At 39.8% G+C, this 16,986-nt stretch overlaps 1 protein-coding gene across 1 annotated transcript in view; it reads left to right on the top strand.

The window, feature by feature from the left end:
* Nucleotides 1-1,935: 1,935 nt before the first annotated feature.
* The window catches only part of vax2 (ventral anterior homeobox 2), a gene marked incomplete at both ends in the record, with an annotated part of 49,038 nt that continues 33,987 nt past the window's right edge, over nt 1,936-16,986 (top strand). The window contains 2 exons of the mRNA XM_080742300.1: nt 1,936-2,278; nt 10,224-10,411. Of these exons, the coding sequence (XP_080598426.1) occupies nt 1,936-2,278; nt 10,224-10,411 (531 nt within the window). The remainder of the gene's footprint in view (nt 2,279-10,223; nt 10,412-16,986) is intronic.

The raw sequence follows: 16,986 nt of genomic DNA, 5'->3' as shown, positions 1-16,986 counted from the left end.
TCATTCATTCATTCATTCATTCATTCATTCAATCATTCATTCATTCATTCATTCAATCATTCAATCAAATTGTTTGTTTTTGTTAAACTTTAGGTTGTGTTTTCTATCACATCATATTCTGTCACACAACACAGCCATCTTTGCACAGACGCTTAATTAACATAGTTGTCTTAACATTTCCCAGGAGAAAAAATAAAATAAATAAACAAATAACAGATGCATTCTATAGCAATAATAATCATATTCATCATAGCTGGTCGGCTGCTGCATGCACGCGCCCAGTGCACCAATCACAGGCCGGTATTGCCGTGCATCAGGAAGTGACGTATGGGGGTCGCAGCCAGTGTAAATATTGTACACACATTGGACTGGACTGGAGTGAACACTGTATATTACACTCTCTCTGCAGAGTGTGTAATATATACAGTATGACAACAAGCACACATCAGAGAGAGAGAGAGAGAGAGAGAGAGAGAGAGAGAGAGAGAGAGAGCCAACGGTCATCTCTCTGTATAATAATATTTTGAATTTATTTGGACACAAATATTTAGTATCCTTTTAAACTTGAAGTACAAAGTTATTTTCAGTCAGTTCTAACCAAAATGGCTGTTATCTCTGCAACGTTTTCCTCACAACATGATCAATTATGCTATAAATAGGCTATAAGGTGCTGGGAGTGAAAATTATAATGTAGGGGTGCCTCGGATTAAAACAAATATTCATGGGGTGCATGCGCTCTTTATTTCAGAGCTATGATGAGAGACACTCCATGGATGGATGGTGCATGAGGAGAGGAGCGGTCACAGCTCCTCTCCGTAGCGGGAGGACAGAGCTCTGTCTGGGGGAAGTTTCTGCTGCTTAATTCCCCCCTATAGGAGCTCTGGAGGTCCTCTGAAACACACACACACACACACACACACACACACACACACACACACACACACACACACGTATATGTATACACGCACGCGCGCGCACATGCACGCGTCGCATGCATGCACGCTCATACACTGTCTGACCGCTGTTTCGTGCGTCCTAAGGGTTGCGCGCCCTTGGCTGCGTCTTTCCATCCAATGTATGCATTCAAATGTGTGTGTGTGTGTGTGTGTGTGTGTGTGTGTGTGTGTGTGTGTGTGTGTGTGTGTGTGTGTGTGTGTGTGCGCGCGCGCGCGCGCGCGCGTGTGTGTGTGTGTGTGTGTGTGTGTGTGTGTGTGTGTGTGTGTGTGGTGGCACTTTCCTCCCACGTATAGGCTGTGCGCGTGCGTGTGTGTGTGCGTGCGTGCGTGCGCGCGCGCGCGCGTGTGTGTGTGTGTGTGTGTGTGTGTGTGTGTGTGTGTGTGTGTGTGTGTGTGTGTGTGTGTGTGTGTGTGTGTGTGTGTGTGTGTGGTGTGTTACTACCATGTCATAGTACGCTAACCTGCCACAGCAGCATCATGTTAGTGTAGTTGAGCTGAGCCTGCCGGCTTTAATGTAAACGAGGCTCCATAGAACAACAGATCTCCACAACATCATCCAGGAGTCACCGAGCCGCCCGTCCCGCGCCTCCCCGCCGCTCAGCGCTCTGCGTCCGGCCTCCGTCCGTCCACCATGCCGGTGCCGGCGGGACGCCGCCTGGAGAACAAGAAGAACAGCGAGCCAGAAGAACCGCCAACAACAACAACCACCACCACAACCCCGCCGCAGGACCGCGCGCCTCCTCCTCCTCACCCCGGCTTCTGAGCACTGGAATCGCGGATACTTTCTTCTCGAGGAGCCGGTGGTTATGCGCGTTGGAGAGCACTTCCACTGAATCTGAATCCACTCCCACGGACCACTACAGTGTAGGAAAGCGGGCAAAGTGAAGAGTTTTTCGTTTTTGTTTGGAGGTTATAAGAAGAAGAAAGGGGAGAAGCTAAGGAGGAGGGTCGTTGATTTAAAGATCCAGAACTTTGTTAGATGTTTGACCACCAAGCCTCGCGGACCATGCAGGGCGATGGACTGGCCGAGCAGAGGAGCCAGAACCCCCACCATCACCACCTCCAGAACCTCCAGAACCTCCACCACCACACCACAACCACCTCCTCCATCTCCAGCAGCGGGTCTCTGCTGCTCTCCGCGGCGGAGCGCGGCGGCGGGGAGGCCGGGGGGAACCTCCTCATGGACGCTCCCCGCTCCCCGGCGCACAGCACCGGAGACACGCCGGGAACCTCCGCCTCCACGCCGACCTCCAGCAGCGAGGACGGCCACGACAAGATGCTGGGGGTCGACCCGGACTACTGCCGCAGGATCCTGGTCCGAGGTACGGTTAGGTTAGGAGATGATAGGACCATGTTTATATCGAGATGTGAAAGATTATACTGAAGATTTTTTATGAAATATTGTCACGTTATCACCAAGATATGAAAGATTACTGAGGTATGTCTACTAAATAACATACCAGATATTAAATATTACTGCTGCAGGATTCTATAGTTAGTTATGTTTATAAAGTTATTTAGTATTGAGTTATTGTATCATGCAGTGTATTTTAATAGTATTTTAAATGCAAATAGCATTTTAAATGCAAACATGAGCGTTTACAAAAGTTAAGTTTTAACTTGTTTCCACACTAAAAGTAAAGGCCGAAAAAACTAAACAAATTCAAAACAATATTCTATATTTAATTTTATTTGTTTTCTAAAAGTATGCACGAGTAAAAATGCTTTGGTCTTGGTTCCGCCACATTGTAGCAACAATAATAAAATATAGAATTAAATAGTGGCATTTTTTTTAAACAAACTTCATTCTATAATAGCCTGCAGTATTAAGTTATGGTTTATTTGTGCAGGCCGCTGCTCAAACGGAATTATAATTAAATATAGGAGATATAGTTTCACCAAATGTTTAATCACAACAACAGTAATATGCCAATAATATAAACAATGCATATAGCTATTAATACTGTACTTATTATAAGAAAAATAGAGTCATGTGAAATTAAAGTGTACAGTTGAGGCTTTGTCTGTAGGCCTATATGTGAGATAAAATAAAGTGTGAAAATATTTGTATTGGAATTTGTGAGGGCGATAGTTTTTAAATTCAGATAGGTCTATATGTGAAGAATATTATATTTATACATTTTAGTCAAGTTAGCCTGAGTTATAGTTATGTTGGTGTAGATTATTATGACACATAGTGAGAATGCAAACTCCATAAGATATCAATTTGATATATTAGAATGATGTCATGTAATGAAGTCTTTGAGATCTGTTTTTAAAGCCACCAGACTTCAATAACAGTCACGGAGAGGATGCTTATCCCTTAACTACTTTTCTTTTTATCTCCACTATACTATATTTTCCACTACATTAGAAATTACTTCAAAAAGCCGATCTACAAGCTAACGTGTCGATGTAGATCGGCTGGTTAAACTATTTTAAAATGTTTTTCAAAATAGTGAGAAGAGAAAAAAATAGACAAATAAGTTTATGGATAAGTTAAGACAAATATATCTATATCTCAAAAAAGGGATGTCTAAAAAACGGTTTTGAGGAGTGATATAAATAATATCGTAGAATATCGACGCTATAAGCTTCTGTAAACAACGTCATATGCTGTAATACTTGTTTAATTGTAACGGCCAGGTGTTGCTTATGATTGCGTCTCTTTATTATGTAAATTACTACAGCCTTAATGTGTGGTCACGTGTCCATTAGGACAGACATGCTCTATTGTCAACAGTAGCCATGTTTTCATGAAAAACATGAAATACTATAAAAAATACACTCTTCTATTTCAGTCTCTGAAATAATAATAATAAAAAAAGGCAAGCGATTAATGCTATGTTCATCTTATGAGTCTAATGATTTGGGTTAGAGACATCAATGCTTTCTTCACTGTATATTTAACTGTCTGTGTGTAATTGTGGGAAGATAAAAATATATATATATTTTTCTATCCTCACATTAAAACTGCTGCTAAAGCATCTGTTGTCTTTTTAGATGTGTTGTGTTGAAGGCTGTTCAAAATAACAGCAGATCTACAAGCCCACAGCATGTCACTTTCGTGCCGCGCTGCCAGCTTGTACATCTGCTATTCATTGGAACATTTCTTGTATTGGGAAAAGTCTCGAAAGCGTTTGAGCACTGTAGGCCTACTACTACTGATGTCAGAAGGCATTCATAGAATCGGCCTCAAGTCTTATAATATGTCGTTTTACATTTATGACTTAAACTGAACACATTACAAAGTGCAGAGAGACTCTATAAACCCCCAATAATGTAAAATAAATGCATATCCAGCCTCTACATTTCACTGTGATATTTAAACACAAATGGTGCTAAAATGAACCCGCCTTGACTCGAAGAGCGAGGAGGATTCTCTGTTGGCGCACACCGTACGGACGGACGGTGCAATATAGACCAGTTGCATGTTTACAACCATTGGGGAACCATTATATTGTTAGTGAGTTTATATCTATATATTATTATGGGTGGAATTTAGCACAAACTTCATCTATACTCCTTCATAATCATGCATAAGGAGTTATGTAAAATAATACATAGATTTGCAGAATGGTTCAGTACTTGTGGGTTCATTTTGTCCACTGCAGTTGTAACTGTGAGAGGATGGAATCATTACATTTGTAGGCTACTCTTTTGAGAGTTAAATAAAGACTCTGCATTTTAACTGTGTATAAAACATTTAGAAGGCAAAGAGTAGTGAGTCTATAATAGACAAGCGTGGACAGGATATTATAGCCTATGTCTATTCTTTAAAAGTAATATTTATTATAGGCTATCTTGTCCAAACCCAATGTATATGGTTGGGACAAGATGTAAGTAACAACATGTTTTTGATATCTCTTGAATTTTGCACATATAGCTCATCCTGAGTGAGCCTATCTGCACGGCATGCACAATAATGTGTAGCATAATGTTTAGAACATAATATTGTGGAATATTTACATGCAATTATGTTATACAATGCAAAACGTTAATCTTAATAGTTGGCAGGCCTGTGAAACGTTCTATATTAAAATGCTTACTGGAGAAAAGTGCAACTTTGATTCGATTTTGAGACCATTTAGCTACAGGACATTTAATTTGCGACGGAGATGTGACCCGGAATTAAAAGTTAAAACGTTAAATTTAACTCCTATACATTTTAAAATATATAAGCTATATAAAACTGTATGATTGTTATATAGCTTATATTTTTCTTATTTATGTATTATTATATAGGCTTTAGCCTACTCATGATTATCATAGATTGTGAAAATATTTGTACATAATTTATTTTAATTTAATTTACCATATTATGTAATAAACAAATGGAACCAAATGGACCTTACATGTCTGTAACTCTGAGAGTGTATAATAAATGGAACCAAATGGACCCTTACAGGCCTGTAGTGAGACACACAGGGAACCAAATGGACCCTTACGGGTTTAGTGTCTCTATCAGAGGGTTAAATAAGCACTAATGCTGTGCAGCAGAGTAGATGGAGGCTGTGGTAATGCGGACGGGGTCGTGCGGAGGTCAGTGAGTGAACACTTCTATAATCTAAGTGTTATTCACGACTCACAGACGCTGCCTGCGGCCACACAGTCACGTGCTGTTGGTAGAGTTTTTATGTACGGTACGTTACGTTACTTACGTATAATATGACTGACTGACTGCATTATTACTGCTGCATGCATGATGTCAACAACATTCTGATTACATCTATATCATATTATTTGTTATTAAAACAATCACATCGCCCAAAGAAGACATCTATTGACCTCAGTTGTTGTTATAGGCAGGCCTGTAGCCAGGATTTAAACCGCGTGCGTGTGTGCGTGCGTGCATGTGCTTTTGTAGAATACATAGACCGCATAAACGAGAGAGAGAGAGAGAGAGAGAGAGAGAGAGAGAGAGAGAGAGAGAGAGAGAGAGAGAGAGAGAGAGCTATTCGTTATGCCATTTAAGATATTGCATGTATAATTAGTATATATGCCTATATTATATTTGGAGTTTGATTGCAGGCAGTTTCGTTTCATATGTTATTCCATTGTATTATTTCATAAAGTTATAGGCTGCAGGCTTATGCAAAAAACACTAGAAAGAACGTATTTGTCATTTCTATTTGGCCCCAATTTTGCAGGCAGTCTCAAAATGTAGCCTATATCCAGCCGTACCATAATATAGGGCCATATACAGTATTTAATATATGAACATACTGTATTAAAAAAAAGAGACAAAACGGAGTGTAAAACGCATCTAAACGCAACTAAACGCAACCTTAAAACTGAGGATTTTACAGACTTGCTATGTGTTTACTTGTTGCTCTATTTGCGATCTTTCCACTTTCTATTTTATTTTAATTTACATTGACCCCATATAACATTTAGGCCTATATGTATATTTTTTTATTGATTATTGAGTGATTTCATGTTGTCTTTCTCTACAAACGTGCACTTACGTGAATGAACGTGTATTTGTTACACTCGCATAGGCCTACAATCAGTGATGTAAGCCGGTGGTTCTCTACCTTTTCAGGCTGCGACCCCCAATCATATTTAACTGGGGACCCCCGCCCTGACAAGCACTAAGAGTTACATTTTGTATAACACGGTTCTGTTGTGAAAATAGCAGATCTACATACACAACGCATACATGGCGTTGTGAGCATGTATCTGCTATTTTCACAATTTCTGCCTCTAATATTTGACAATTTGGCCAATGTTTAATTTGTCATTTTAGAGGTATTAAAAAGTCCTTAAATTGTCACTTTAGAAATGTGCAGATACCCTCTATACACTTAAACTTTATGGTGGTTTGTTTACTGTTGAGTGAGAAAACAATGTTGCACATTAAGTTAATCATCTGCATGGGGACCCCCCCAAAATAATTTGGGGATCGCCCTGGGGGTCCCGACCCACAGGTTGAGAACCACTGATGTAAGCAAGCTGCAGTTATAATCACATTAATAATCTCTGTCAGATTGCAGGTGTGTTAATATGGTGTCAGGCATAATCGCCTATAACATTTTCGCCAGGTCTTTTCGCGGGGCACTTTTGCCGTGGAGGAGAGTCTTTTCACCTACCTGTCTGAGCCATTTCGCCTACCCTCAATTCTGCTGTCAGACTGTCCATGTTTTCATATTATCTCTTTGTCATTTAAATATTATAGTGACTGTGACAGTGGTGTTACATGTCAAACCTACACACGGCTATCCTATGCACTCCATAGTAATCACATAAATACAGAGCTATTGGAATCAGGTGCGCCCAAATAATTAATTAATCCATGTCCCGATAGCCTACTATACATTCTTTGGTGCAGTATTGAACAGTATTGTAAAATGAACAGTATTGTAGGCCTATATTGTTTTAACATTAGGCTATACAAATATATATGTAGGCTATTAGCCTATATAGGTCTATATAAGATATGCTACACCTAAATAGCCTATAGAATCAACCTTGCCTGTCAACAGGCATAAAAAACTATATTGCCATTTTTTAGGAATAAAATGTGATGTAAATAATAAATGTCAAGTAAACTGTTAGATTCACTTGACACCACTGTCACACTATAATATTTAAATGACAAAGAGATAATTTGAGGGTAGGCGAAATTGCTCAGACAGGTAGGTGAAAAGACTCTCCTCCAAGGCGAAAATGCCAGGCGAAAGGACCAAATGCGTGTAGGCGAATATGTTATAGGCGAAAGTGCTGGTGACCGTTAATATCACTGCTATATGTACATCAGTCCTTAATTGGCTATGAGGATTTTTGACCAATCAGATTTGAATGACATTCCTTAGCCTTGTTCAAATGCATGAAACTATTATAATCCAACTGAAATCTGCATGGATAGAAATAAATCACATTTTGGGTCTGGATTTGGACTGCCTGCATGGTGTGTGCGTGTGTGTGCGTGCGTGTGTGTGCGTGCGTGCGTGTGTATGTGTGTGTGTGTGTGTGTGTGTGTGTGTGTGTGTGTGTGTGTGTGTGTGTGTGTGTGCGTGCGTGCGTGCGTGCGTGTGTGTGTGTTGTTTGAATCAAAATTCAAACACTCAAGGCTCACATGCATTTGGCAGGGTTTTTAGGTTGTAAATGTGCACTTTAAATATTTAATAATGCAGCAACGATAGTCAACGCCAACCTCTCACATATTATATAGTATGCACATTATGTACATATACAGTACAGTATATGTCACCTTGCACCTAGAAGACTCTCTGAAGGGTTTCATGTGTTCCCTCAAAAGCAAACTTTCACATCAACCAACATGATATCCACACCACTCTGACTCACAAATACTGTTAAAGGAGTAGTTCACCCCCAAAATGCCTTTTTTCTATTGATTACTCACCCCATCAATATTATATTTTTAATGTATTTGTTGCATTCCTATAGGACAATAATTTGATTACAATAAATGTACCCCCATTGATTCCGGGTCCCCATCCAGAATCAATGGGGCCATAAATGTATAATTGTTTGTATTTATTTATTTTTGTCTTAGAAATGCGACAAATACTAAAAAAAGAAATATTATTGAACTCAAGTCTGCATGGCTTGAGGAATCAAAAGAAAGAAAAACAGTCCTTTTTGGGGTGAACTTTTAATCTCAGCAGAACTCCTCCCATGACCCATGGTGTAAATTGAACTATGCACCTGCTGCATGCGCCCACAAATAGCAGATCTGCAAGTTCACAACATGGCAAAACAAACACACTGTGAGCTTGGAGATTCGCTATTTGGTGTAAAAAAACAAAACAAAAACAAAAAAACAGTCAAAGTAATACGTTTACTTTAACTCTAATATCAGCAGATGTCGGTTATATGAGCAGACAAAACATGTAGGAGTTCCTCAGGTAATAATGAAACCAACATTGGTTTAATTTGTATCCTTCGGTTCAGAGTTATATTAAAAACATATCCAAATACTACATCTAAAAAACATTTGGAATCTGTGTTAAATAGTTTGAGGGGGGAAATGCTGCTAATGGTCCCAAAACGTTCTGAAAGATTTCTGCTATTTCAAAAAGTCTCATAGCTGCCCTTGGCCATGCAAATATATGTATAACTTTATAAGAGAAATTTAACATTTAGTGCTTTTAGTTTTTCTTGCAATGTGTTTACACAATGCTGTACTGTAGACTTTAGCCTGCCCCCAACCACTGTCTGTGTCCTGTTGTCATTATTAAAGACGTTGTGCCATGAGTAATGACAAAACATTGACAGTCTTTGTGCTCATCTGTAAATTGTTAAACCAAATGACATTGATACTTTGACTATAGTACAACTGTTATTGAATAGAAATCAATGTTTATTTGCCATTATGCTGTTTTATTTTGAACACATTGGCATGGGAACTGTACTTTTGATGGACATTTTATAAGCAAAATGCTGCAGTCAGGTGATCAGTATAAGGGGTGTTTGAGAACACTGCCATAGACACATAGAAAACAGAAAAGAAACTGTGGTACCGCCTCTTTAACTCTGCCCCACCTTACCGATCATCACCACGAAAGCGTGGGGTGGCTCAAAGTAGCTACAGAGTACAGCATCTTGCAATGGGCCTGGTCAACAAGATGCACTACACCTCCAAGATACCCATGTACCTGACAAACTACTTCTTAAAGGTCAAGGATGTTCACGATCACAACACCAGAGGCAGCTCCACTAATCATCATCCACGTAGATTTAACACTAAACAAGGCTCTAACTCGTTCTCCTGCTATACTACCAAATTGTGGAACGCCCTTCCGCAAGTCTTAAAGGAGAGCAAATCCCCAGCCTCCTTCAAAATTGGTATGAAAAGTCACCTTCAAGCGGCTGCTACCCGTGACTTGTAAATAGACTAAGCCCCCATGCTCCCCCCACCCTTTTTTTTCTGCCTTTGTATTTGATGTTATGCTTTTTCTGCTTTTGAAATTGATGTTATCCTAGATAAAGTACTATGTTCTATCCGTCTGTCTTTAAATGTTATATGAGATACTTAAAGTGTGGTTCCTGTGGAAATAAGCCTCGGCTTTCTAGGATCTCCTTTTAGTTGACCTTGTACCAGATAGTGATTTGTACTGTCATGAAACTGTACTTTCTTCTTTTGCAAACTTCTAATACATTCTTCAATCAATCAATCAATCAATAAATCAATCAAAAGAAAAATGTTTTATTATTATTTTGACACTTATTGCTTTGCCAATGAGTGGACAAAAAACAAACCAACATGTGAATGTTTAAACGGTATTGAACGGTGTGTTCCAGACGCTAAAGGCACCATCAGGGAGATCGTGCTTCCAAAGGGCCTGGACCTGGACCGTCCTAAGAGGACTCGAACCTCCTTCACTGCAGAGCAGCTGTACCGTCTGGAGCTGGAGTTCCAGAGGTGTCAGTACGTGGTGGGGAGGGAAAGGACCGACCTGGCCAGGCAACTGAATCTATCTGAGACACAGGTAATACTACTGTTATTGTATATACCGGGTTTTCAAAGTGGGTGACGGGGCACCCTGGGGTGCCGTGACGGCAGTCCAGGGGTGCCGCGAGATCATTTGATAATATTTGGAATTTATTTGGACAAATATTTAGTATCATTTTAAACTTGAAGTTATTTTCAGTCAGTTCTAACCAAAATGGCTATTATCTCAAAGTTTTCCTCGCAACATAATTATTAAAATATCGTCACTGTCTGGCAGAAACCTTGTATCTCCAAGTTTCAAATGTGTACGTTTTTTGGTAAAGACTGTCGCACAAAACTAGTGAAAACAGCTGATCTACAAGCACACAATGCCTCGCGATGCGATCTGAGACACAGGTAATAATACTGTTACTGTATATACCTAATATATACTGTATATGTGAACCTATCTGAGACACAGGTAATATTAATATATATACTATATGATATGAGACCGTTTAACCTCTCTGAGACACAGGTAATAATAATACTGTAATTGTGGGCTCGCTGACAGTGAGACCAGTATGTTATACCAAATCTTTATAGGTTAAGTTTATTCTCCTCAAAAAAGATTACTGACAGTACAAAGTCAGGGCCCTTAGCCAATGAGGAGCAGCGCTCCTCAACAAGTGTGACCTGGTATAAATAACAACAACATGTGGGCAGTATGTTATACCAAAACTGTATCCATGGCTTTCCAACGCCCCATAGTGCATTGCGCAGACGCTGTACCGAGCTTCCGGCGTCGCAGCCGAGTGTGATTTACAAGCTCACAGCGGTTGCATCTGCGACGCGACGTGAGCTTGTATGTCTGCTGTTAAACCGGAAGTGTGGTGCAAACAGGTCCAAATAATCTCCAGTAAACTCCCGCGGAAACAGGTGGATAGACAAAGGTTATTCACCTAAAGAAATGACCGACAGTAGCCAATGAGGAGCAGCCAAAGGGTAGATCTTTGTGCCCATACATGGTGTTCCATGCGAGCCCACACTGTTTCGTAGGAACAGTATTTCTAGTTATTACACCGTAGTTTTCTCCCAAATATTGATATAGTAAGGTCTCCTCAAAACTGTCTGACAATACAAAGGCAGGGCCTTTAGCCAATGAGGGAGCAGCGTCTTGGTGACATCACCAACATCTGACATCAAATCCCTTTTACGCCCATATTTGGACATCCCTGATGTTATCAATATTAAGCCCATATCTGTGAATATCTATGGGTACCAGGGGTCTCCATATATGGGTAACTGGTCCGATATACTGTACATCACTGGCCAGATGGCCAAGACATGGCGCGATCTCGCCCTTTATTGTATTATTATACTATATCAGGCATGTGCACACAGATATAAAAGGGCCCTTTTATCCGTCTGTAAAAAGTGCCCTCTCCAGACCATGAATGCAGTTTTTACTATGGTGAAAGCAATGCAAATGCCCCCTTTCCATGCCATACCTGAAGGCAGCATTCAAGAGAATTGCCTTGTCCAAACTCTCCTGAACTTGAACGCAGCATCTTATGTTGAAAGAATTGCCCTCTCTGTGTAGAAATCCATGCCGTTACGCCACATCTCCAGTATTCACTTGGTTATGCTTAATTCAGTGTGGTATCAGCTATTTTCACCAAGAGGCCCTTTTAGAAATGTCAGCCCCTGCCTCTCTAACTCTGCACGTCCCTGTACTATATGAGACAACTCAGCCTGTCTGAGACACAGGAAGGATTGAATATAAGGATGATTGAATACTTTGTCAGAAGTTTGCATAGGAATATACTTGACAGTACAGTTCACTGATACAAGGTATACTATGCTTTTTAAACCACAAGAAAGCACTATGGCTTTGTTTACATTGGGGTCCTTTTGTACTCAATTCATAAAAACATATATTATTGTATAATTATGTAGGCCTAAGACCACCCTGCTGATCATGTAGAGTAGCCCAGTGGTCCGTGGACCCCCAGGGGTCCTTGGAGTGGTTCTAGGGGGTCCCCAGCAACATTTGTTGTACTTTGGCTTTTTAAAAACAGCAGATGTACAAGCCCGCAGGGCGTCGCTTGGCGATGAAGACATGGTTTTGGGACAACTGGCCTATATATAATTGCATGTCTGATTGCTTAAATGGTGCATTTATATAGCGCTTTTATCCAAGGGGCTTTACATAGATTGTGCATTACATTCACCCATTCACACACACATTCATTACATTCACACACACACACACACACACACACACACACACACACACACACACACACACACACACACACACACACACACACACACACACACACACACACACACACACCAATGGCAGATAAACCATGCAAGGCACCAACCTGCTCACCAGAGTCTTGCTCAAGGACTCTTGGACATTAACTTAGGGGGAGTTCAGATTCTAACTGGGAAGTGGGAACCCTTTGGAAACCCTTCGTGCTCCAATGACGGTTTCTCTACCCCTGAGCCATGCCGCCCCTGCTTGATTACATTCAATTCAATTCAAAGCAGCTTTATTGGCAATGAGAAAACATACGTTTACATTGCCAAAGCAAGTGTCACAAATACAATAAAACATAAAACATTCACCATGTGTGCACCCCAATTGACCTTCAAAACAAAAGCATTGAGTGTCAATTAGCAAGCTCCCTGATTGATGAATGTATTTTTCAAACATGCCAATGATTTATTGTGTTGCTATTTTAGGTCATATTATGTTTGTAGATCTGCTATTGTTTTAATTAGGTCTTTCTTACTTATTAACTCATGATATATGTTTGATATAACATGCCTGCTGTGGCTGCAGAATAGGCTGTTTTGTGTGTGTGTGTGTGTGTGTGTGTGTGTGTGTGTGTGTGTGTGTGTGTGTGTGTGTGTGTGTGTGTGTGTGTGTGTGTGTGTGTGTGTGTGTGTGTGTGTGTGTGTGTGTGGAGCTTTGAGTTTTAGTTACCTCGATATAGAGGTGAGATGTGGACTGTAGGGTCTCTATTAGGCCTACAGCACTGTAGATCTATATAGGCCTACTACTGCCCAGAGGTGATGAAACATGGAATGTAGATCTGTGGTTTGGAAACCATTCAAATGTCATGGAGCCTCAAATGGACTTGGATTATAGTAAGGTTGTGTGCTATGTGAATGTAATGTATGAGGATTTGTTGATGACTGCTTGCTTTGTTTATAATCTCACCAAATGCACAACAATATGGACATGAATAATGATCTCTGCTCTCTAGCTGGGCCTAACTGGGCCTAACTGGGCCTCATAGGACCATGTTGTTAGGTCTACAGACCAGTCTATATAGAAAATAACGAAATAACCTAAAAATAAATACATTTCCGGATTTAGATGTTTTAAATTAGCAGCTGTATTGTTTAATTGAACTTGTTTAATTGAATTACATATAGGCCTATGTTTAGGCCTATATGATGATATTGAAAGACATAGGTTCTTGTTACAGTAGCCTATTGTATTCATTTCAGGTGGATTTAATCATAGTTCAATTAAACTGTAGGCTACTCCTTATTTCATGGAAGAAAAGACAAAATCAACCTATTTTATTGTATTGTAATCATTTCAGGTGGATTTAATTATAGTTTAATGAATCTATATACATTATTTAATGGGAGAAAAAAAATACTAAATCAACCTATTTTACAGCAGCTGGTTGAGCGAGACTAACTTAACTACTCAGAATTACCGCCTATATTGTTTTAATGGACATAATATAATTGTTGATCATAAAAATAAATCCAAATCCATTGTTCAAACATATGTCCACCAAAGAAATGCGCATTACCTTCTAGTGTGGTGACGAGTGTAGGCTGCAGCCTATGACGCGCGCGTGCGTGCGTGCGTGCGTGCGTTTAATGAGCATTCTGCATGTTAAAAGCACATCCTCAGCTGGGTCCATGCTTGTGTACTACAGACTCATATAAAAGGGTCCATCTCTCACCGCAGGCCACGGGGGCTCCAGTTGGACTGAGTTAAATTAATACTCTCTATTTTACAGTCAGCATCCGTGGCGCTGCATTCAAATGAACCGCAGACTGGGTTGAATGAATGAATCAATGAATCAATGAATGATGCAATAATTAGCCTATATTCCTGCAGATTGAATTTCTGCAGAACCCTCAGTCTAAATGGATTATTATTATTATAATGAACCATAATTATGAACTGCTGTTGCTTGTTTTTTTCGTAACGTAATAGCATTTGAAATGACAACATAATGTGGGACAATGACATGGTGTGAAATAATGCCTTAAATGAACATGCACGATATCGTTGTTAGACCTATTATTATCGTTGTTAGGCCCAAAATGACTGGTTATGAATGTGTAGAAATATGACGAAGCATTGAATGTCAAATGTTCAAGCCGTGTTCAAATCAAATCATTTTTAATCACACCATTTTCCAAATGCTTTATTTTTTTTAATTTATCTTTTTTTATCCTTTATTTTTTGAGTAAACATCATTTTAACATTGAGTTGCCCCCCCTTTCTAACTCTTCGTTAACAAGAATGAATGTTGATGATAGTTTTTGTCAGTTTGTAGGCCTATGTGATAGCCTATATATAGGCCTAGTGCCATATTAGACCATATGGTATAGTATGGCCTATAGCTACTACAGACTGGATGGTGTCGCTTGCCCGTTGCATCGCGCATGCTGCTGTCTGTGTCCAAGCCCCGCCCACCACAGCACACGTCATCTAGAACAATAATAAAGGCCATGTCATGCTGCTATGATGGATGTATGATGATGCTTTGTTTATTACCTCACCAAACACACGATATGATCTGACTCTCAGCTCTATAGCTGGGCCTTGTGTTGTGGGCCTATAGCTGGGCCTTTTAGGGCATAACTGGGCCTTTTAGGTCCTAGCTTTTAGGGCCTAGATGGGCCTATCTGGGTCACCAGCACTTTCGCCTATAACATATTCGCCTACACGCATTTGGTCCTTTCGCCTGGCATTTTCGCCTTGGAGGAGAGTCTTTTCACCTACCTGTCTGAGCCATTTCGCCTACCCTCAATTCTGCTGTCAGACTGTCCATGTTTTCATATTATCTCTTTGTCATTTAAATATTATAGTGACTGCGACAGTGGTGTCAAGTGAATATAACAGTTTATTTGACATTTATTATTTACATCACATTTTATTCCTAAAAAATGGTAAAATAGTTTTTTATGCCTGTTGACAGGCAAGGTTGATTCTATAGGCTATTTAGGTGTAGCATATATCTTATATAGACCTATATAGGCTAATAGCCTACATATATATTTTGTATAGCCTAATGTTAAAACAATATAGGCCTACAATACTGTTCATTTTACAATACTGTTCAATACTGCACCAAAGAATGTATAGTATCGGGACATGGATTCATTAATTATTTGGGCGCACCTGATTCCAATAGCTCTGTATTTATGTGATTACTATGGAGTGCATAGGATAGCCGTGTGTAGGTTTGACATGTAACACCACTGTCACAGTCACTATAATATTTAAATGACAAAGAGATAATATGCAAACATGGACAGTCTGACAGCAGAATTGAGGGTAGGCGAAATGGCTCAGACAGGTAGGTGAAAAGACTCTCCTCCAAGGCGAAAATGCCAGGCGAAAGGACCAAATGCCTGTAGGCGAATATGTTATAGGCGAATATGCCTGACACCGCCTATCTGGGCCTTGTGGGGCCTATAGCTGGGCCTTGTGTTGTGGGGCTTAGCTGGGCCTATATAGCTGGGCCTTTTAGGGCCTAGATGGGCCTATAGTTGGGCCTAGCTGGGGTTAGGTGGGCCTTAAAGTAAAGGCCTGCCTACAGATTGATTTCTATTCATTATTCATTCAAATGAGTTGAGGATTGCAGTTTTAAAACAGCAGCAAGTATTGTTTATTTGAACTTTGAGCTGCGGCCAGTTGAACTGTTGGAAGATAATAGACTTTTATCACTTATCTCCTTATGATGTGTGACGCTAGGATGATGATTATAGACTATTAATAATAGACAAGTCATTCATAATAACAACAAACATAGTTATGATTGTAACAACATATTTAGTCACAGTGATGATGCTTTGAAATGGAAACGTGCTGTAGTACATATTAGCCTACGTGTTACTAATAATTATTAGTGCAGTGCATTACATTATTACCGTATTGCATTACAATTATATTATATAATATTTCAGCGGCTCTGGTCTGTTAGCCAAATACTTTGAATGTGTATTCGGATTGATTCAATTAAAGCACTGACCATCCTTTGAATTTAACAGGTGGCATTCATAAAAAGATGTAGGCCTACCTTTATTATAAATCTAATCTTCCGCTGATTATGATGAATTTCCCGAAATCTAAGTGTTTAAACAATATAGAAGAGTGAAAAAACACACAAAAATGGTTCAGAAATGCACGTTCAAAAACCGCAGACGTTGTTTATCACATTTGAAATGTGCGTGGCTGGAAGAATCTGCACGTAAATTATTCCTCACTCGCTGCAGTCTTAAAGGTGCAGCGTGAATTATCATTGTATTGTTAAAATAACAAAGGGGATAAATAGCTCTATATTGTGATAGAAACGATTG

The sequence above is a fragment of the Nannobrachium achirus genome (assembly GCF_963921795.1).
Source record: "Nannobrachium achirus genome assembly, chromosome: 14".
NCBI lineage: Eukaryota > Metazoa > Chordata > Actinopteri > Myctophiformes > Myctophidae > Nannobrachium > Nannobrachium achirus.
The sequence above is the reverse complement of the archived record's forward strand: the minus strand, read 5'-3'. Positions and strand labels throughout refer to the sequence as shown.